Source organism: Lepidochelys kempii, chromosome 2 (genome assembly GCF_965140285.1).
Source record: "Lepidochelys kempii isolate rLepKem1 chromosome 2, rLepKem1.hap1, whole genome shotgun sequence".
NCBI lineage: Eukaryota > Metazoa > Chordata > Testudines > Cheloniidae > Lepidochelys > Lepidochelys kempii.
The window spans coordinates 192,678,546-192,701,337 of NC_136381.1; the positions used below are offsets into that span (position 1 = coordinate 192,678,546).

Genomic DNA, 22,792 nt, shown 5'->3' on the forward strand with positions numbered 1-22,792 from the left:
GAAGAAAATGTTTCCTAGTGTCTTTCTTGTGCCATGTGCTCGGTCTCAGCAGCTTGTAGACATCAAAGATTACATAACTGCATACTATGGGTCCAATAGTGAATGCAACTTGCTTACCTACTTTGCATACTATTGGGGATATTATTTTCACACACAGCTAGATAAGTTCCTAACTAAATAGGCACCTATAAAGGAATGTGTTACCTAGGGAGGTGGTAGAATCTCCTTCCTTAGAGGTTTTTAAGGTCAGGCTTGACAAAGCCCTGGCTGGGATGATTTAACTGGGAATTGGTCCTGCTTCGAGCAGGGGGTTGGACTAGATGACCTTCTGGGGTCTCTTCCAACCCTGATATTCTATGATTCTATGAATGCATGTGCACCAGTTTGTACACATACTTTGCATGTAAGTATTTAGTTCACATGCAAATACTTGCCTACTTACTTGCTGAAAATTAGGTTTTTCTCTTTTCCCTTTGCTTATTGAATCTTTGAAAAATAGGTCTGGAAGGTACCTTGAGAAGTCATGAAGTCCAGCCCCTGCACTGAGGCAGGAACCAAGGGAGGGAGGAATTATTTTAATTTCTAAATATTCTGAAAAAATATAAGCCTTGAATTCTCATGTAGACCAACAGGATTTTAATCAAGAATTTATATAAAAGTTTCTCCAAGAGATCCCCAAGTTTTTGGAAATTTGAAAGAGAAGGAACTATACATTACCTACAATTCTAGAGTATTAAATATTGACAAAGTGCTGAATCTTGACAGTTTTTTAAAAAAGATATGCCAATTTTATTTTAATCAGAATGATTTCTTTGGTATCAAGATTAGGAAATCCCCCCTTCCCCATCAGGTTATTACATTTTTTTAAAATACGGACCCCAAAAAAAGTCTTTATGGGCACTTAGTTTTGAAGTATTTTTTCTTAGTAAAATGTAGTCAAATGTTATAACTTACCGGCTCTCCCTCTTCTCCTAAGTGTCCTCGACTGCCTTCTATACCTTTAGATCCCTGAAATTCAGACAGTAAAAGTGAAGATTAATACTAAAATTCTCTTTACTGTAAAAGGTGAAACTATTAAGGATTGTCCTGATGGGTTACTTTATTTAGGAACGGCTAAAAGTTTGCAAAAGGCAGTTTTATTCTGTACATTGCAAACTTCATTCCTTTGTTGATTGTGTCTTCAAAGCACTCTTTAAAAAAAAACAAAAAACAAAAACCAAATACTGGAGAAATGGGTTCAGCAAAGCAGGATAAATGGATAACCTGCAGGGAGAAATCATTTTAATTTCTTAATATCAGCTTTTTAGGACATAGGTTCTCAAACTGTGGTCCGCAGACCACCAGTTGTCCGCGAGCTCCATTCAGGTGATCTGTGGATAATTCCCTCTAAGGTGCGCGCCTGGGCGGCCACACACAAGAGAATGAAGGGCCACCCACCTAATTAGTGGCACTGCGCAGGCGTGGCTCCACTAATTAGGTGCCTGGGGGGGGTGAGGGGGGAATAGCAGGTAGGTGGGAGGAGGCAGTAGGGTGAGAAGAGGGGTAGGGGGAATTTGGGATGTGCAGATCTGTGGTGGCCAGAGAAAGGCGACTTTCTCCAACTCAGGGGCTGTCGCAGCAAGGGAAGACACCCCCCCCTTCCCAGCCCCAACTTGGGGGCTGTCGCAGCAAGGGAAGACCCCCCCCTTCCCAGCCCCAACTTGGGGGCTGTCGCAGCAAGGGAAGACCCCCCCCCTTCCCAGCCCCAACTTGGGGGCTGTCGCAGCAAGGGAAGACCCCCCCCCTTCCCAGCCCCAACTTGGGGGCTGTCGCAGCAAGGGAAGACCCCCCCCCCTTCCCAGCCCCAACTTGGGGGCTGTCGCAGCAAGGGAAGACCCCCCCCTTCCCAGCCCCAACTTGGGGGCTGTCGCAGCAAGGGAAGACCCCCCCCTTCCCAGCCCCAACTTGGGGGCTGTCGCAGCAAGGGAAGACCCCCCCCTTCCCAGCCCCAACTTGGGGGCTGCCATGGCGAAGGAGAGAGGGCACATCAATTGCATTAGAAAGGTAAGACTACTGATATTAAAATATGAGTTGTGTGCATTTGTAGAACAAAAAACTATAATTAAGATTTTTTTTAATATAGAGCTTTTATCCAAAGTGCTTTACAATAGTTAGCTAACAAACAACATTTGGGAAGATCATTAAATGGTCCGCTGAGACCCCCAGCAATTTTCAAGTGGTCCACACAAAAAAAAGTTTGAGAACCACTGTTTTTGGAATAATAAAAGCAGCATCTAAGTCACCTAAAAGAATATTAAACATTAACAAAGTGTGGAAACTGGACTTTTTTTTTTAAAATGACAAATTTTTAAAAATTCAAATAAAGCAACAGTTGAAAAATCACTATCTTCTTTAGGCTTTACAACTGGTTTGATTTTATACAGCTAGACTTACCAGAGCAGGGGTGGGCAAACTTGACCCGAGGGCCACATTGGGAAATAGAAATTGTATGGCGGGCCACAAATGTTCACAAAATTGTGGTTGGGGGCGGGCTCTGGGGTGGGGCTGGGGATGAGAGGTTCGGGATGTAGAAGGGTGCTCTGGGCTGGGACTGAGGGGTTTGGAGAGCGAGAAGGGGATCATGGCTGGGGCAGGGGTGTGGTGAGAGGCTCAAGTGGCACCCAGAAGCAGTGGCATGTCCCTTCTCCAGCTCCTATGCGGAGGTGCGACCAAGCTGCTCTGCAGGCTGCCCTAGCCGCAGGCACCATCTCTGCATCTCCCATTGGAGCATGTAGGGGTCGGAGCGGGGCCATGTTGCGGCTTCCGGGAGCCACATGGTGTGGCCCCCACCCCAGCGCCCTGGCTGGAGTGGGGCTGAGCCGCATGGTGCGGCTCACAGACCAGATTAAAATGGCTGGCAGGCTGGATCCAGCCCGCAGGCCATAGTTTGCCCACCCCTGTACTAGAGTATATTTTTTCAGCATGGTTTTGCCAGTCAGTAGTATACCCGGTCTATTTATGCTGTGAGTATTTTGTGTTTGTTCATTGCAGATTCCCCCCCACCAGGAGCCAATTCAACTTTGGAATTATTTTTTTAAAAATAGATCTCATGTTGTTTGGCCTACCTAGCTACTGCCTCTCAGGGAGGTAGGTTGCCTACACCGACGGGACAATCCCTCGTCAGAGTAGGGAGCGTCTATACTGGAGAACTACAGCGGCACAGCTGCAGGATTTTAAGTGTAGACAAGCCCTGAGAATAGATACAGGCAAAGGCAATAAAAGTCTTCCTATAAAGCTCCAACACTTGAATTTTCCTGGACTTGGCTGGCCCCCGTATAATTACAATCCAAATGAAAGGTCACAAAAATTTTCTTACTTTATTTCCTTGTTTCCCTCGGAGTCCCATTCCACCTTCCTCCCCAATGCACTTGCAAAAAACAGCGCAGCATGTCCTTTCAGCAACGTTAGTCTCAGAAAAGAGGAAGAAACTACATGTGAAACTTCATTTTTCATTCATACTTCCTTGATCCTGAGCACTTTTAAGACATTGAGAGTTTTGCATTTAATTCAGGAGGAGCATGATTGTGCCTTACATTCTACAGGCTAGATTCTCAGCTGTGGCTAAGCAGCACTCCGTGCAGCAGGCCTTTGCAGCACCCTGATCCTATCTGCAACCAGGGCTGGTTCCAGGCTAAATTAGAGCAGCCTCTACTCTTCCCCTTCCTCCCCCCGCCCTCAGCCACATTCCTTGCACCAACAGCTGCCAAGCTAAGTGGGCTGCTCCAGTACCATGAGAAGATTCTCTTACACAGTGGGAAAAGTCAGCTGGCTGAGCAAGTTGACTCTAGGCCTGTCAACAGTGTTGGCACAAAGCAGCCCGAGCATACCAGAGAATCTTGCCCTCTGACTATTGTATTCAGTTGTGAGCCTTATTTAGTTCTTTAAGAAAATGACTAGGGCCTTAATCAAAACTCTAACTAGACACACTGGAGCTTCTCTGAATGACTTACCACATACTTGGACAGTGCTTTGGCAATATTTCTCATGCCAATAGTTAATTGAGTCATGTATTCAAATCCTTTTCCAAACTCAATGTACTGAAGCTCATCAAATTTAGAGGCTCCTTCCAGAACAACAGTTATCAGTGCATCCAATCCTATTTAAAACATTGACCATAAATGAGCAAAAACAAACAAAACATTTATCCAAATGAATATTGTAGACAATTATTTAGTTGATAGGATCCTTGCGTGTATGAATTCAGATTATTATTATTATAAGGGTAAAACAAAGATTATAGATTAGAGAATGAAAGTCATGATTTATCTTCACATTTTATTTTTAAGAGTCCATAATTAATTTATAGAAAATAAATGGGCCAGTGGCAATCTGGAATCACTAGCAATCATGGAATGAATTCTCTGTGTGAAGTTTGAGCATCAAAGAACATGTGACCACTGTGGCTGTCAGCACAATTATTTCCAGAATATTTTGTCCTTTCACCTGAAACCAAGTTTTTAATTTTCAAAATAATACTGCCTTGTACTAAAATTGAGTTTAAAGCTGAAGAGAAAAAACACACACTGGGCTAGATCATCAGCTGAGGTAAATCCAAAAATGGAATAAAATAGATTGAAAAATATCCTAGTATCATGGCCAGAATTTTCAAAAGAGCTCAGCTCCCACATTTAGGACTAGATTTAAAAAACAAACAAACAAACAAAAAAACCCACCACTTCAGCTCCCATATATACACACCAAAATAAGAGGCCAGATTTTCACTAAAGCTCAGCACATTGGGTACATGTGAGCACTTTCGAGAATCAAGCCATCAGCACCACAGTCCGAGGCACTGCATGCTCAGCCCTTTTGAAAATCTGTTCCCAGTGAAAGGTGCTGAGCAAATCTGGTGCTTTTCCTATATTTATTTCATGACCTTGTACCACTTGTTGATGATTGTGGGTTATCACACCACATCATCATGCATGGAAGCTTCATGACAAAGCAAACAAAAAGTAATGTTAGAGAGAGCCACTAATTCAGAGTGCTATGTCCTATCTCCATATCCTGGCTGCTAAAAGGGAAGGCATTATTTTTTCTTCTGTCCCTTTTTCACCTGCCTTTCTTCAGCTAAAGAGCTTTGGGTTGAGTAACACTCTTACAGACCCTCTCAAAGTAATTTAATTTAAATATGTGTCCACTTTAAGATACCTTTTTTTCTGAGTTCTTCTGACTTTTGTTCAAGTTCTTCTACATCTTCATCCAAACCATCTGAAAACACAAGTAAAACCTAAAGAGAGAGAGAAAATCACAGGAAGTCAAAAGCAGAATTAAAACAAAAGAACTTATTTTTGGTCCAAAGTCTTGGTGTAAGGGACTAGGTTACCTTCTTTCTATTTTGATCATCAGCTTTGCTTGGAAATGTTTTCCAGAGTGACTCCAGGAAGTTGCCATTGAGATGAGATGGTTGGTCAATCATGATATTTCTCAGGCTGTTCAGTATTTTCTCACTGTCAAATTGGAACTTTGAAGACACGGGTGTAACTGTGTTGTTCAGGTAAACAGCCACACTGCTCTGTGTCTTTGTCCCTACATTGCAACTCAGACTGCTTAGGGATGTGAGAGCTTTTAGAATGTCAGGAAGATATGCTTTCAGCTGGTACTGTCCATGGAATAAATGGTCACCTCTCTTTTGTGAGGAGATGTCAAATCCCATAACAATATCCACAAAACAAGCTATAGTGGAGAAGAAAACAAAATATCACAATTTAATGCACAAACAAATTTAGGTGGAGGAATAGAGAAAAAGAGGGGGACAGAGTTTAAGCTAAAGAATCATGGTAATTGTAGAATTCAGTCAGATACGGACAGGAAAACAAGACAACCGTTGGTGGATAGAATATGTATAGAGAGGTCCTTAATGTCTTTAATCCAGATCAGAGCCAAATTCACCCTGAATTCATCTTTTACACCAGCAGAATTATTCCAGGGATGAACTTGCCTCAATATATGTACTTCTGCTGAAAAGAAAAGGGAGACACTTTCAAACATAGCAATTGTAATTAACTTAAAAAGTATTTTTAAGTTCAATTATTTTTTCATCTGAACCATTTAACAAATTTTACTCTTATTGAGGTCAATGTGAATTTTGCTGTTTACTTCAATGGGAGCAGAACTAGTCTCAATTTCATGTTAGTCCCCATCCCCAACAATAGTTAAACAGACTGAAACTTTTTTTTTTTTAATAGTGCACTGTGTTGGAAGATGCTTTAAGAGTTAACGATGCTGTACTAAGAGTCTGTTCAATATACCTAGAAGTCATACTGACAATTCTGTCTCACATGTAGGTCAATACTAACAAAAAGTGTGGAACACCTTAAATCAAGATGATTTAAAATGACAACTTAAAAAAATTGATTTAAGTTAGGTTAAGCCTTTATAAAATTAATTTGAAATTTTGTGCTATTGCAACTTTAGAATAAAATTTATAATGTACTTGATTGTAAGTGCTGCTTTTTTAAATGCCAGTGGTGGTGGGGTATCTTATTTGAGTTTTACAAAACTGCTATAGGCAAAAGTACTAAAAATTAAAACCCTGATTGTGCAGGCATTTAAAGAGGTATCTAACTTTACTCATATGAATAGACAATGAGGCTACGCTTTTAAATTTAAATAGATGCATGAGCGCTTGTATTTTTATGAAACATGTCTTAGTGACAGTATCACTTCAGAGCAAAACAGCTTCTGTGTTAACACTGAGAAGTTATTTAGACTTTCAGTACATTAACAGTTATTATGAACTTTTATTTATACAAATGGGCAATTTTTTAAAAAAATATATCTTAAAGTTAATTACCTAAATATGAGCTTAAGGATCAAAGAAATTTTCAAGACCACATAAAGACCACAAGTCTTAGGGGCTCCCAACTGCAACTGCTGATGGAGGAGTACAGCCTGGTCAAAGCATTTCAGTTTCTTGACTTATGGAAGTTCAGTATATCCAAGATTGTGTTGGTTGTAAATATAGCTCACCTATTTTGTGTTGAGTTTGTGTTGTTCTCACAGTAAGGGTTAATGGAGAACTGGAATTATTTTCTGCATAAATGAGTATTTTAAGAGTGAAATCTCTCAATTGAAAAAAAGTCTGTGTAAAACCTCAAATTCCAACAGTTAGGAAACTAATTGGAGAAATAAGTATAAAACATCCACTTTAGCAATTTAAACCTATGAAGTAGGAAGAAAGTAAAGAATTTGCAATGTGTAAATAAAATATGATTCAGTCTAAAAGGTTAAAATCAAATATTCAAATTTAGATTCTTTAATAATACAATATGGTATGCCTGCACCTTGTGAACAAATCACTTATTTCTTTTGCCACCAATTACGTCTTTCTATGTTCTTGCTACTGCCAATGCTACTACATGACAGGGTTAGAGCAGCTGCACCCCCACATCAGAGAAAGAGGGCAAAGGCATACAGGGAAAAGGAAGCAAGTGATACTCTTTCCCAATCTGGAGATTTGTTTTCATTAGTCTCAAGCTCTAGGACCAGGCTCTAGTGAAAGAAAAGGAGAGAACAGCTCAGTGCTCGGTCAATGGCTGTGAGGGCAGAGAAAGTGCCAGCCCAAAGAGGAGGTGAAGAAAAATAAACTCCTTTCTTCAATAGGAAAGTAAAAAGGAGGCTCCTCTGAGCCAATGAATTGCAGGCTGAAAATCAGAATAGCTGTAGCAAGGAGATCCAGATACCCTAGAAGCAAAGGGAAGACGCACAGGGGTTGGAGGGGGGGAGGGGGGGACACGTTGACATAAAGGCATATAAGCTGAAGGAAAGTGATTGTAAAGGATCAGAAGCTCTGTTTTCAAGGCAGTGGAGGTTAGCTGGCCAGATTCTGCCTTCTGCCAAGATCTGCTTAGTACAAGAAAGGAGGACTGGCCACCAGGGAGCTTGTTACGACTTATTAGCATGGCTCTGTCCCAGCATGCTTTGACTCGGCCCAAAGGTGAATTTCTATTGACTGGGCATAGCAAGGAGCCTGCAGTCAACTTGATGGCATTCCTCTGTCTGTTTGGATGAAATACAATAACTTTTGAAGAGGCATCTGCTAAGAAGGCAGCTTCAACCAAGTCTGTAATTACTTATCTCTCAGACAAAGAAAAAAGAATGGTGAGGGGAGAAGAGGAAGCTGGGGGGGCGGGATCCTGCCAGGAGGATCGGGTTACAGTGAATCCCTGAAATAAAGGGGGATGGGAGAGAAGCAAGGAGCTTGACCTACGGAAGCTATAAAGTGTGCGACCCCCTAGTTTATTTTGAAAGTAGGAGCAAAACAGGAGTATGTAAACAAAGCATTTTCCCTGCATGTTCCAAGCAGTAATTTTGGGCCAGAGTAATTTACAAATCCTGCAGCTAGAAAACTCAATCCTGGCTTTTATTAGTCCTCAGTGATGGTCAAAAATAATACAAGTTTGAAGAAAAATAGCTCTAGAAGTGGGACAGATATAAGAAGTCAGGATTGAAATCTGAATTTCCCCCTTATTCATTTATACTTACTTGTAGGAACAGCAGGTTTACATAGGTCATCAACTAGTCTTTTTTTAATAATCTTCAGCTCTTTGAAATCATGAACAGTGTACTTCCTTTCCGAGACGCCAGCTATTTGCATGAGCTGCGAGTGATCAATATCCCCAACTCCTATAGCATATACATGAACACCTTCCCTTCTCAGATCTTCTGCTGGTTCAGCAACATCATCAAACGACTTCCCGTCAGTGACTACCAGCAAAACTGGCTGGACATTTCTTGTTACTCTTCTGCTGCGTGCTGGTGCAAAGAATTCCTTCACCTTCCTAAGTGCAGCTCCAATTAAAGTGCGAGTTCCTGTCATCTGTTTAATGTTCTGAATTTGAATGTTCAGTTCTGATTTGCTCTGAAAAGCACCCAGGCTGAATTCTCTTTTATACCCATCACTGTACTGGGCAATGCCAATTTCAACATTGTGCTCATAATCAATCTGATCTATTATATCATTCAAGAAATTCTTCATCCTGGTGAAGTTATCTGGTTGTATACTATTGGAACCATCAATCAAGAAAACAAGGTCTGCTTGAATTTCACACTCTGAAATGGAAAAAAAAAAAAGGAAAATTAGCTTATTATTTATATAGTGCTCATAATGTGCTGGGCTCTTCACAGATAAATAAACGACAGGATCCCTGCCCTCAAAAGAGTTTTCAGTCTAAACAGAGACAAGACAAAACAAGTGCAGACAAACACAAAGGAAGTGGGGAAGGTGAGAGCAGGACAAGGCTTACCAGTACAAGACTGTGTGATTACTTCAGTGGTTCTGCACACATCCTATTGATTCACTTTATGTGTATTTTTATTACATGGAAATAATCACAATCATACTCTGAATCCTATTCGGGTTTTTTTAAAGATCACTTTGGGGAGAGAATGAGCATGAGGGAGTGTAGAGAGGAAGACTGAGGGGAAGAGGAGGAGGAAAGCTCAAAAAAAAAAAGAGAAGGAAAGAGGGATAGAGGCTGGCTGACATCCTACAGCAGGATGAGTGTGGTAGTTGAAGAGAGATGGAAGGAGATTAGGACAAACAACAAATCAGTTGGGCAATCAGCAAGTGTAAAGGCAGATCAGAGTTTGTATTTTAGAGGACAAAAATTCTGATAACATGAGGACATGGATTGGGGGTGAGTGAAGGTACTTCCCACCTGTTCCCTGCTCTGCTGCTGGCAGAATGAGAAAAGTTTCTGGAGCTGGGGCTTTAAGAACACTCCAAAGCTCCTCCTGCTGTTTTTCTAAGTGGTCAGGGAGATGTGGCTGTGAGCCCATATTCCCAGGCATCTCCTGGTTGGATCTGGCATGAGATGGGGATTTCTGTTCCTCACTGATGGGAGCAGAGCTCCATGGGGTGAGGTTTTTGAGACTGGAGCAACAGTGCACTGTTACAGGCTCACACAGAACCTGTGGGGAGGAGCAGAGATTCAGGAGAAGGACACTGCTGAATACAGGAGAGCTTGGAGGAGGTTCCAGAAGCAGAAACCCTTCGAAGTATTTGTAAAGGGACAGGCGTACAAGCATACATAAAAACAGGGCATGTAGGGAACAGGGAAAGCAGTCTGTGCAACAACTGGATGCTAGCATGGAAGGGCCCCCCAAACAAGCCAGTGAACTGCAGACCTTACATATTCCAGCAGGTGTTCTGCTATTGTCCTCAGATAACAGAATGGATTAGAAGAACCTCAACTACTAGGCTTCAGGAGACGCAACCCTTTACTGGACTTTCCCCTTATGGCCAAATTAACAATTGTCATTGTTGTAACTGACAAAAGACTTGTCTACACTGGTGGCGGTGTGTAGGATATGTGTAGCTACACACCACGGTGAAAAGCAGGCTGCATCAACACTGTACTGGGTAACTACACCTCAGGGAAAAGGCTCAGGCAACAGGGAGCTGCCAGAGCCTTTCCTCACTGCCTGATGCTTGCTAGAGCCTTTCCTCGCAAGAGGGACACTATACTGCTAAAAATAGTGTCGACAGTTGAGGCACAACTTGGGCACATAGAGAGTATAGGATACATGCCCTAAGATTCTGGCATGTCTTTATTTTCCTAAGCAGAGCCTCTCTGTCTTGTGCTCTTTATACCTGTGGTAGAGAGGCATGTAGTGTATGTACTCTGCACCCCACTGTCAGCGTAGATCTAGGCTAAGGTGTTGTAATAAGAGTATGCATGGACCTTTCCTCCCAGCCGTAGTCAACTATTCATTCACACAGGCATGCCTCCGAGTGCTTCCTGGGAGCCCTACAGGACCTAGCCCCTATGGTGCTTGCCTCTGAGGCGCAGTAAAGCTGTCACACTACTGACTATCTAAAGAAGTTTGGTGGACAGCAGCACTCCAGTAGCCCCAGGAGGGGAGGTTGATTACAGTCCACTCTGACCCAGGGCACCGGTCAAATAATACAAACAGCAATTTGTAAATATTCTTGTGACTAAATACATTCACACTGATGGTATCCATGGAATCATGTCATTCACTGTTTGCAAGTATTCCGACACCTTCCAGACAAGTGAGAAAGCTGTGGGAGTCACAGGAGTGCCATGAATTTTAATTTGAATGCTCATCTGAAAAATCTATACTAGAAATACATTGTTACTTGTTATTCTTTATTCACCTGTAAAAAAAAATTACAATCATCCAATTGGGGAGCAGAAACATCATGTGACTTATGTTGGCCCACTAACAGTGCAAATAAATGAATAGAAAATAAGTGAACAGTTAGCAAAAAGCCCATAGGGTCACTGTAGCACAGGCCTGCTCACTGCCCCCTGGGCAACCCCTTACAGCCAGAGATCATTCTGCAGCACCCTCACTCTGTTATCCACCTTCCATGGCCCTTTAGATCTCATAGTTCAAAAGTGGTTCCAAGAATCCCCCCAAAGACATCCCATTTATTGAGTCCTCTGACACATACTGGTCCTGTAGGCCCCAGGCAGTTCAAGGTCCCTCTCCAGATTAACACACAAAACACAAACTCACATAGTCTTCATCGCAGCTGGCCTTTACAGTCTCTCTCCTGCTTGTCCAAGGTCTCTCCCAGGTCTCACTGCCTAGAGACCTTCCTCCAACTTCAGCTTTTTTCCCTACTGACCCAGTGCCTTTACAGGAACCTTCTTGCTCCCTCCCTGCAGTCTATAAACCTAATTACAACTTTCTCTCCCACCCCTCTGAAGCTTCCTGCTTTTTTTAATCTGCCAGCTCCTGATTCAACCCAGGTGTGGTTCATCCTGCGGACGGTCAATGGAAAACTGTCTCACGGCCCACCAGTGGATTACCCTGAGAGGCTGCAAGTTGCCCACCACTGGACAAGAGGATGCCACTGTGCAGTTTGCATGGTGTAAGTTTCCTCATAATTGCCACTGCATTTTGATTGCCACTTGCAATTGTCCCCATCTGCCTGTTCTTGCCTATTTCCTCAGCAGAGCTCATCAACCAGGCCAAATCATGTGGTGCTTTTGTGATGTATGTAATTGATTAGACTAGTTGTTGTGGGGATAAGCAAACTGAAACCTGACCTCAGGCCTTTCAAAGTGAAAGGTTAGTGCCCTAATTTTACCCTTAATGAAAGTTCTGAACCTGCACAGACTAACAATATCAACTATTTAACCAATGAAAATCCTCAGTTGTAGGATCAAGTAAGGATAAACTTTAAGAAACTTCCCTTTTTGCCTATAGCTTGGCTTGCTAAAGAGAAAAGAATACCATAAGGAAGTTAGATGAACAAATGAAGCCATACACATTGCTTTGAAATTTTAGAGATGTGTCTCCCCATCTTCGCCAATTTTTAAATAAATTGATAAGGAAAGTTTAAACTGTATAGAGTAGTAAAAACAAACACTTACCTGGTTTTGAATCATCACATATTTTTTCTGATATTGCTACAGATGTGTTTTTGAGTCCTTCAAATGTATCCACATAGTAATATTTGTCTTCTGATCCGGCCATGGCCAAAAGCTCATCAGGTTTTGCTCCTTCTATCCCAACAGCATAGATAATAATTCCATTGTCTCTTAATCTCTTGGCTGTGTCACCGAGCTGTGCTTTATCATGCGACTCACCGTCTGTTATCACTATAAGAATCTGTGGAACTCCCTTGCTTTTGCGGCTGCCGTGCTCCTGAGCAAACAGAGCTTCCGAATAGTCAATTGCCTTGGCCGTATACGTTGAACCTCCTTTAGTTAAGTCATTCTGGATAGCCTCAACAATCTCGGATTTTGCTGTGTACTTATTAAGGTAGAAAAACGTTTCCGGTTCATCAGAATATTTTACAGCTCCAAACTGAACTCTATCTGGAGCGACATCAGATTTCTTCACCAAGGCAATCATGAAGTCTTTCATGGTTTGGTATTGCAAGGGACTTATGCTCCCAGATCCATCTATCACAAACACAACATCTAATCTTTCTATCCTTTTGCATTCTGTAAAAGAACAAATGACAAAACAAAAAAACCCAAACAGATAAGTACGTACGGACTCTTACTGAATCTCTCTTATTAGTCCCTTTGTATTCAAGCAAAGCTTGTGAATTTGGATCACTTTTTGGAGGCAGCAACACAACTGAACATCCTATGTTAGGCATGTTTTGGGAAAATCCATCAGTGCACAACAGAAGAGCCTAACCACTAATCCTAAAATAACTGATAGTTTCAACTTAATCTAAAATCCAGAGAGACGGGGGGGAGAAATGAATGGTAACACAACAGAATGGGATCAGGCTAGATGATCGTAATGGTCTCTTCCGGCCTTAAAAAAAAAAAAAAATCTATGAATCTGTATTCTATTAGAATACAAGCACCAACTAAAAGCTTGTGTTTTCCCCCAAAAAACATATTTTAAGTTTTTCATTTTTGGAGTTAAGTCAAATTTCTGTGACCCTTGTTCTACAGAGTCATCACACACAGTTTTATGTACTATTTACTAATGGAAATGAGCCAAATTCTGCTGCCATTTGCATCTATGCAACCACACTGAAATGCATGGAGACCCACCAGCATCAATGATAGCAGAATTTATTTTGTGCTTTGGATCTATTGCAATCTTTTTTCTGTGTGTATGAAAAATGTTCAGTTTGGAGACTGAAGCCCTGCCACCCCTGTACAGCCCCCAAGGCCCTGTGTTGCAGTGACCAAAAAGGGCTGAACGGGACTTTTGTGAAACCCATTAAAACTACTCCTAAACTAAAGATCAGCATTTATGACGAGGAGATGGGAAGTCAATACCTGATTAACAGTTTCGTAAGGAGGACATTGTAGCTCCTAAACATGGAACAGAATTTATACCTTTCAGGGCATAACACAGTGGCAGGTTTGATCTGTTCTCACTTTGCGACAGCAAAAATGTGTTTTCTGCAATTGGATAAGTGAGTGAAAAAGATAACCAGATCTCAGTCCTGTAAGCCCCTGAAATGGAACATGCAATGTGCAAAGAGGAGAGAAACTCCTTGTGCTCTCCCCAGCCCCATTGCACAACCATGTATGGGGCCAGGCATAACCTGGCCCTGGGCTATTCCATTTTTCAGGTTCTTATACATCAGCAAGTTGTGCAATGTTTAGATAGCAGCCTCTGCAGAGAAGTGTTTGCACAGATGGTTATTCTATTTTATTCTATATAGGTTCTTATACTATAATCATCACCTCAATATACCTTTGTGCCTTCCAGCCATGTATTAAGCAGTGTGTGTTTTTCCTCTCATCTTCTCCCCAGGAGCAAAAGTGAGTTTAGTGAGTTGTTTTGAATGTCACCCCCACTCCCCATATATTTATGTTAGAGAAGGCCAGGTCAAAGGAAAATACCTTGCACGTGGAGTGGAAGGTGGAGAGGTTTGTGACGGTCCTTAGTTCCTGTGAGAGTTCGTTTCACACAGTCCTGGACTGGGCCCCCCCAAAATTAGTAGCATGTGGTACTCACTACCATTTTCATCTATCTTTACACTGTTTTATGCCTCTTTTGCACCTATTTAAATGCTTCCATCAACACATTTTCTTAAAAGCCTTGGCTACATTGGGTTTGAACTGCATCTGGAACCCACACTGAAACTTGTAAATATGGTTCCAAGAAAACTAGTTTCCGGTGCTGTATTGCTGGCAACATGGATAGGGGCCAGACTCTGTGTGTGTCTGTGTATCAGGTAAATACAACCTATAGAGCCCATTTCTGCCCTCATTTACATGTGTACAATTTCTGTGACTTCAATAGGAGTTGCTCCCTTGTAAATGAGGGCAGAACTAGGCCATTAGTGTAAACAAGAATCAGTCCCCAAGGATGTTTTACACTGCCAGAACACCACAAAAAAGCCTTAGTATAAGGGAGAATCAGATTCTTAGTCTTTTCTTACACACATTAGCACACATATTGTACTTTTAAAATATTATGAAATTTATATTATTTGTTTGAGAGAATATAGCATCTTTGAAAGCTAGTAGGACAGACCTCCTGGTACTGTGATCCAAATTCTACCTTCATTTTCTCGCATGCTTCTCATCCCTGTAGGCATCTCCAAGAGAAGATGGCATTGCAAGGAGAAAGCATGCCTGTTTATTTACTTTATTACAATACTCAACTATTTGGACAGAGCAAAATTCCTGCACAGACTGACATGAGTTATTGAAAACAGCTGTACTTACCCTCATGAGGCCTGCATATTCCAAAGATGATCTCATCTTCTATGTGCTTCAGAATATCAAACTTCTCAACGTAAAAAACCAGCTCATGCTTCCCACTAATCTCTTCCAGCTGAGTTTTATTTGCATTAAACACCCCAATAGAGTAGATAACAACACCTTGATCACGTAGGTCTCTTGCTGGACTTTTCACTTCATCCTGCGCTTCCCCATCTGTTATCAGGATAAGAATCTTTTTGACAGTGGGACGCGCACCTTTGGGAGGCTTGAAATAATCAGCCACAAATGTCAATGCGCTTCCTGTTAGTGTATTTTCCCCTATAAGAGACATTCTATCAATAGCACTGAAAATGTCACTTTTTGAAGAGTATCGGTCAAGCTGGAACTCTTCCTTGTTTGTGCCACTGAACTGGACAGCCCCAACCTGCACTCGGTCTGCGCTGATGTCAGATTTGTTCACCAGTTCTCTCATAAAGTTTTTCATTTTCAAAAAGTTCTCTGGTCCTATGCTTCCAGAACTGTCCACTAGAAACATGATGTCAGCTGTCATTTCTTTGCAGGCTACAGAAGAAAACATTTATATTAGTATAACCCAGGCTGTACATTAAAAATAAGTAAATAGACTTAACTGGGGCAGGATGGTCTGGGATAGATGGGTGGGTGCTAAGATTTCTGGCTGTGCTGGGTAAATGGGGGAATAATGAGGTAGGTGAATGGATGGGTGGGTGCTGTCTGGAGAATAGCTGGGTCAGGGAGCCTAGGGCCAGTAATGGGCCCTCTCTCACATGCTGTTACTGCCCCCTCCTCCGGTTGCTGCCATGAATTAGAATCTACTATGGAGCAGCTAGAAGTGAGGCAGAGAGGTCACCCAAGTGTCACAGTAGCTTCCAGGAGAATCAACTGCAGAGCTGTCCCTGCAGCCTGACTGGGTGCATGAGGATCCGGATGGGCTGAGCACAGGTGTGACAGGGCTGCTGCTTGTGTGAGTGCCACCCGAGTTGCATGACACTGGACAGCACTGCTATAAGTTTAGTAGGGTTCCTAAGGAGAGGTTTGCTAAGTACATGCATTTACACACACAGGAGAGATATTGTTGTCTGAGACACTTCCATTTCCGAACAGAAAGAGATTCTGTGGTTCACAAATCAATAGAGGCACAAAAGATTCAGGTGTTTACAGCTGTGTATAAGCATATGGCACTAGCATTCTAATAATGTACTTGTTAGTCACAAACACCAACTTGACATAGCTCACTGCTAGAGAATTTAGCTTGCATTTGTATTCCTCTTACTCTTTGTGTGTGTGGTGGTGGTGGGGTTGAAGGCTATTGAGCATTACAGTCTTACAAAGACAATGATCTTAAATGCCATCTTGCCTGACTGCAGACTGATTGTAGGGTTAGTGCTCTGTGGGCACCTGAACAATTCACGACACAGGTATTTACACTGGGACAATAGCAACACAACATGACAAGTTGGAAAACACACTACTTGATGTAGGACTACCCTCTTCAGTTGAAAAGCCATCTTGTTTGTTACAAAGCTGAGGAAAAAAAGGAGGAAGGAAAAGGAGTGCTTTGATGCTGTGATTGAAACCAAATTAAAATACCCTTGCTTTTTTAAAGCATATGATGAACATACACATAATGGATTTAAGAAAGAAAGAAAACTGCATTATTTATAATTGGCTTGCAGACAGCCATCTCAGTTCAAAATGTGCCCAAAGTATATTTCTACATTTCAGTTATTCAGGCTGGACTAATATGCTTATGTTTTGAACTTGAAATTGCTTGTTATAGAAGAGGAGCGCTGTGTTCAATTAGCACTCTGAGTTCAAAGGGCAAAATCAAAATTTTCCTTACCTTCTCCAGAACAGATCCCTTGAACAATTTCATTTTTTATGTTTTTCAAAGAGTCAAACTCATGCACAAAGAAAGTCCTGCTCTCTGACCCTGAAATCTCATGTAGCTGTCCTTCATTTGCATCTTTTACACCAATGGCATAAATATTAACCTTCTCATTCCTCAGGCTCTCAGCAGGCTCCTTCACACTGTCATGTGACTCCCCATCCGTTAGGACAATGAGGTGACAAGGCACCCTGCCAGCTCTCTGCTCCCTTGCCTTTTTAAACAGTGGCTGCATGAAAGTCAAAGCTTCTCCAATATAGGTATTCCCATATATTTGCCTAATGTTGTCAATGGCAGTCTCTAAATCGTTTGTTTTGCTGTATTCATGAAGTTCAAACTCCAGTCTTTTGACATCTGAGTACTGCACAGCTCCAAAGCGAACTTTATTCGGCCCTATGTTAAACATCTTAACCACTTCCTTCAAAAATTTTTTGATGTCTCCGAAGTCATTAGGATGAATGCTTGTTGAGCCATCAATGAGCACATAAATATCAGCTTCCTCTGTGTCCATACATCCTACATGGAAAAAGAAATTGTATACAGCATTAGTGCGAGAACAAAATTTAAAGAGAGAAGCATTGAGAGAAGCACCAAAGCAGATAGACATGTAATTAGGGCCCAGAGTCAACCAGTATTTATACAATGACACAAACCCAGGTGGAGTTCCACAGCGGCAGAAAATCTGCCAGAGAGTGAGGTGATCATGGCGCAACGTGGCTGCAACCTCAATGTAAAGTAACAATGGCTTAGAAATGCTGGTTATTTATCTTATGATACCTGGAGTTCTTCAGGTTATGTGATCCCTATCTGTACGCCACTCGAGGTGTGTATGCACTCCATGTGCCTAAGACCAGAAGATTTTTCAACAGCAGTGTCTCTTGGTCCACATCAGTGCCCATCATCTCCTTGTGCTCCAAGTCGAGGGCATAAGGGACCACATGGACTGACCACCTCTCCAGTTCATTTTCTACCATGAATAATCCAAGGAAGGGATCAGAAGCAGAGTGGAAGGAGGGTGGGTAGTGGAATACGGATCGGGACCACAAATCTTGAAGACCACCAGTTACTGTAAGGTAAGTAAGCAGAATTTCTTCTTCAAATGATGGTCCCTATGCGTATTCCATTCAAGGTGGCTCACAAGCAGTACTCAATGGTGCAGGGAACCCTGATGTGTTTGGCAGCGTGATCCTGCAATCTGAAAGGATACATCTGCTGACGAAACTCATTCTAGGGCATAATGCCTAGTAAAAGAATGCATAGAGCTCCATGTTGCCACTCTACAGATCTCCAGAAGGGGAACTCCATGAAGCAAAGCCACTGATGTAACCTGTACACCTTGTGTGGGAGGGGTCACCATCAACTCACAGCTTGATGCAACTTGAAATCCATTTAGAAAATCTCAAACGTATGAAAGGGGAAGCAAAGGAGACAACTAGATTAGGAGATTCCCTGAAGTGTTCTGTCGTCTGCAGGTAGAATGCTCAGGCTCAGACAATCCAGAATGGTGCTCCCTGTCTTTTCTGGTGGCATAATATTTGGGGCGGAAAATAGCTAGCTATATGACCTGATTTAAATGGTATTCAGAGGGAACATTTGGAATGAATATAGGGTGTAACCTCGAAGAAATCTTATCCTTATGGAAGACTGTGTAGGAGGGTCCACCTTAAGGGTCCCAAGTTCACCTACTCTTCTGGCCAACAACTGCAGAGACTGACTGCTTCTGTGCAAAGGAGAGTGGACCTCCCTATTCCTGTTTTTTGATATAGTGTACTGTAGTCATGTTAGATGTGACTTGACAATGTAGGATATGGATGAGTGGCAGGAATCTTTTTCAGCCTTCATGCACTGCCCAGAGTGTCAGGAGGTTGATGTTTAGCTTGGATTCTTCCTGGGTACAAGAGCCTGGAGCCTATCCAAGTGAGCTCCCTTGTCTATCCAAGTGAGCTCCCTAACCCCATTCAGAGGCATCTGTAATTATCTTCTTGGGTGATGAGGGGATGAAGGGAACCCCGCCAGGCACACAGCCTCTGTTTTTCAACCAGTGTGATGACAAAACTCTGGGGTTGGAGCTGTAAAAACTTGCTTCTCCAGGCTGTGTTTGCTTGGACTATAAAAAACTGTCCACAACCATGCCAGCAGACACCAGAAATGCAACCTAAACATTTATGCACATTAATGATGCTGTCTGAAAAAAAAAAGCTATTTACCTTAAAAAAAACAAAAAAACAAAAAAAACCCACACCACACTTGCTAACCCAATGAAAATAAAATAATTTAGGCACCAGTCCCATACTGGGTTCTGTTAGCATGGACCCTCCTTTACACCTATGCAGAGTCCCACTGACACCAAGACATAAATTGCTCCACTAGGAGACCGTGATGCAGAATCTTTGCATGAATTCAATAAAACAACATGAACCAGTCAATATGTTAAGAAGATGGGTCTGAGCTACAGTTTGGATCCAGTTTCAGCTACAGAACTGCACTTCCTCAAAGGCTAAAGTTTGGAACTAGATCAAAAGTTCAGGGGGGTTTGGATCCAGTTTTTGGTTCAGGACCATCTCTACTTAAAAATCTTCCACCTAGAGAAAAGATAGAAATACAATTACTGGGAAAGGTTTACCTGTTTTAAGTAGTTCTTTTCTTTCAGTCTGGACATACAGCTTGTCCTGAATTTGATTCAAGAGTTTCTTTTGTAAAGTTCCGGCTTGTTCTGGCAGGTCAGAAAATGCCGTCAGCTTAGTAACATATTGCTGTTGAGGATATGATGCTATCTGGGTTAGCTGGGTGTCGTCAGCATTTTCAATGCCTATGGTGAATACAGTCACACCAGCTCTCCGAAGATCACGAGCTGCCTCACTTACGTTGTCTTCAGAGCGTCTGTGGGTGATCAGAATGGCTATTTGCTCTACTCCTTGGGCCTTTCTGCTTCCAAATTTTACACTGAAGACATTTTTCCTTGTAGCATTAATGGCAGCACCGGTGTTGGCCTTTCCTTCCCTCGGAGAAAAGCCCTTTATTTTCTGCAGAATAGCAGTTTTGTTTGTTTCTTTGCTCAATAAAGATAACAGGTGTGGCTCACTGCTATATGTCACTAGGCCAATCTTTGTACAGTTCTTCTTCACATCAAGAATGGAGACTGTATTTTGCAGGAAATTTTTAATATCTTCAGATTTTGGTTTTGAAACACCCTCATCTACTATGAACACAACATCAGCAACAGAATTACAAACTGCAGTGGGAAGAGAGGGGGAAAATGACACAATATTAATTGTCTACTTCTTGGCCAATCCATGGAACAGTCTTCTAAAATAGTTTCCCTCATCCAGATTTATCTAGAAACACAGGAATTGCCATACTGATCAAATTAGCAGTCTACCTAACTCCAGCATCCTGTCTCCAGCAGTGGTCAATACCAGCCACGTCAGAGGAAGCCCAAAGGAAAATGCCCATTAATTAGTTGTTTCAGGGCATGAACCAACAACAAGAGCTATTTTCTCTTGAAAATTACCAAATCTGCAAGAATAGTTACAGCTTCACTCCACCCACTCTCCATTCACTTTTGTGGAGTCCGGAGTTAGTCATGCAAAAAGTCATGAACAGATAGGCACTGGTTCTCAAAATGTCAGTGTTACATGCCTCTCTGTATACACAGGTACCTGGTCATGTACATGTCTGTTCTCTTCCTTATTTTAAAATATGCATGTCATTTAATATTTTGAAAATTTAGCCCAAAATGTTCAAGGTGTCTTTCTTTCTAACACTGAATTACTTCTTCCAACCAATATGATCACAATTTTTTCATAGCCTTGCATTCCTTACCTTCTTTCTCAGGAACACTCTCAATTATATCTGTTGGTATTATGCCATTAATATCTGTTTGAATAACATCCTCAATGATCTTGGTCATGTTTTGAGAAGACATACTGAGATCCCTCACTGTGCGAAATTTATAAGAAAATTGAGGTGTAGCCATTGACTGCAGTTCTTGAGGAGAAACATCATGAATCCCCATGGCTATGATTTTTACCCCATTGCTTTTCAAGATCTTGGCAGGCTCTACTACAGCATCCTCTGATGCCCCTGAAGTCAAGATTACCAAAATTTGTTCTTTGTCTCTTCCGCTAGCTGGTCCTTTGAAATAGGTTCTGTGAACTTTTCGAAGGGCATTGCCAGTTTTTACTGAACCACCCTTGAATACAACGTTCTTTTTGACATGGTTCAGCATTGGGTTCTTTGCTTTATAGGTGTCCAACAGAAATTCAGTGTGCAAATCATCACTGTACTGGGCAAGTGCAATACGGTATTGGTTAGGAGTTGCTGTTAGATGACTGATCATTTTGCTAATAAAAGCCTTCATAGAGGGGAACGCCTTTTTTCCCAGGCTATTAGAGCTGTCAACCAAAAGGACAATATCTGCAGATGTAGGGGCTGCAAAAGAACCCCAGAAAATTAAATGTTATTACATACTTCTTACCCTTTAACTCTACAATACTCAGATGATAAAAGCAACGCTTCACAGAAGAATTTATCCAGAGATATCCAGAAACATAATGTCCAAAAGCTGAAAAATATCCTTCTAAGCCCAAGAATTCTCTCTCTCTCTCTCTCTCTCTCTCTCTCTCTCTCTCATATTTTAAGCTTATTTTAATATCATGAAAGATTACAAAGATGGGAATTTACCATCTGTTTGGTACCTAGGACTTCCCAGGAGATGTAGCTATTCAGCAATTCTGCTTCCTTTTTGAGATTTAAATTTTTTTATTTTTTTTTGGTATTTCTACTGAATGGGATCTGACGAAGTGGGTATTCACCCACAAAAGCTTATGGTCCAATACATCTGTTAGTCTATAAGGTGCCACAGGACTCTTTGCCGCTTTTACATTATCTAGTGTTTCCAGTTAGAGAAATATCTCTAAGCGCTAACTGCTTTCACATCTGCCTGTAGTCACCACCCCATAGCCACAAACAATGCACTCTGGGTTATTTTTGCTAACATTCAGTTCAGCACATGGCACAGTGTAGTTCACCCTTAGTGTGGAGGACCCATGAAAAGTCCCCTGAACCACTTAGGCTCAGGAATTGCAAGGAATTGTGCACCGCAAAAAGAATCTCCATACTAACTCTACTGCAGAGGGCTGGGATGGAGGTGGCGCCCAAAATCCACATTTAGGCAGAACCTTATCCTTTGGCCCCAATTCCCAGTGCTAGTAACTAAGAAGGGCTGAGACAACTACTCCACCTCTTATGGAGGAGTCAAGGTATTGGGGTGAGAGAAGAGGAGCTGCAGCTTTACATGGTCACACCAGTTTGGATGGGGAAAATTTCACCTCTTCCTGTCATCCCCATACTCTTCACTGGCACAGTCATAGTTTACCTTAATACAGTAGATTTCAAGGATATGTCAGTGATCCAGACAGCCTTAAGTGACAAACAGAAGGGTTAAAATAAAGCACCCTTCCTCCTACTTTAACTTACACCACAGTAGATGACATCTGTCACATTCCTGAGAACGTATATTCTCTCCCATATGGAATCCTATGGCAACTGTGGACTAAGTGCGCAACCCTCTTCAGAATCTCATTGTGTTGTATGCCACAAAGTGGCAAAAGTTGCTTTTTCTTTTTGCCTTGATTCCTCTGTGCTTAGTTACGTGCCTGTCACAAGTGCTGATTGCCTCCAGCAAGTGGCTAATCATCCTTAACCTCCACTGAAG

At 41.9% G+C, this 22,792-nt stretch overlaps 1 protein-coding gene across 1 annotated transcript in view; it reads right to left on the reverse strand.

The window, feature by feature from the left end:
• The window catches only part of COL6A6 (collagen type VI alpha 6 chain), a 110,004-nt gene that overhangs the window by 68,009 nt on the left and 19,203 nt on the right, over positions 1 to 22,792 (reverse strand). Inside the window, exons 3-13 of the mRNA XM_073333281.2 lie at positions 20,899 to 21,507; positions 19,700 to 20,308; positions 17,032 to 17,592; positions 15,174 to 15,731; positions 12,393 to 12,968; positions 8,527 to 9,093; positions 5,366 to 5,715; positions 5,191 to 5,269; positions 3,990 to 4,135; positions 3,356 to 3,448; positions 955 to 1,008 (exon numbers count right to left, since the gene is read on the reverse strand). Coding sequence (XP_073189382.2) covers positions 955 to 1,008; positions 3,356 to 3,448; positions 3,990 to 4,135; positions 5,191 to 5,269; positions 5,366 to 5,715; positions 8,527 to 9,093; positions 12,393 to 12,968; positions 15,174 to 15,731; positions 17,032 to 17,592; positions 19,700 to 20,308; positions 20,899 to 21,507 — 4,202 coding nt within the window. The remainder of the gene's footprint in view (positions 1 to 954; positions 1,009 to 3,355; positions 3,449 to 3,989; positions 4,136 to 5,190; positions 5,270 to 5,365; positions 5,716 to 8,526; positions 9,094 to 12,392; positions 12,969 to 15,173; positions 15,732 to 17,031; positions 17,593 to 19,699; positions 20,309 to 20,898; positions 21,508 to 22,792) is intronic.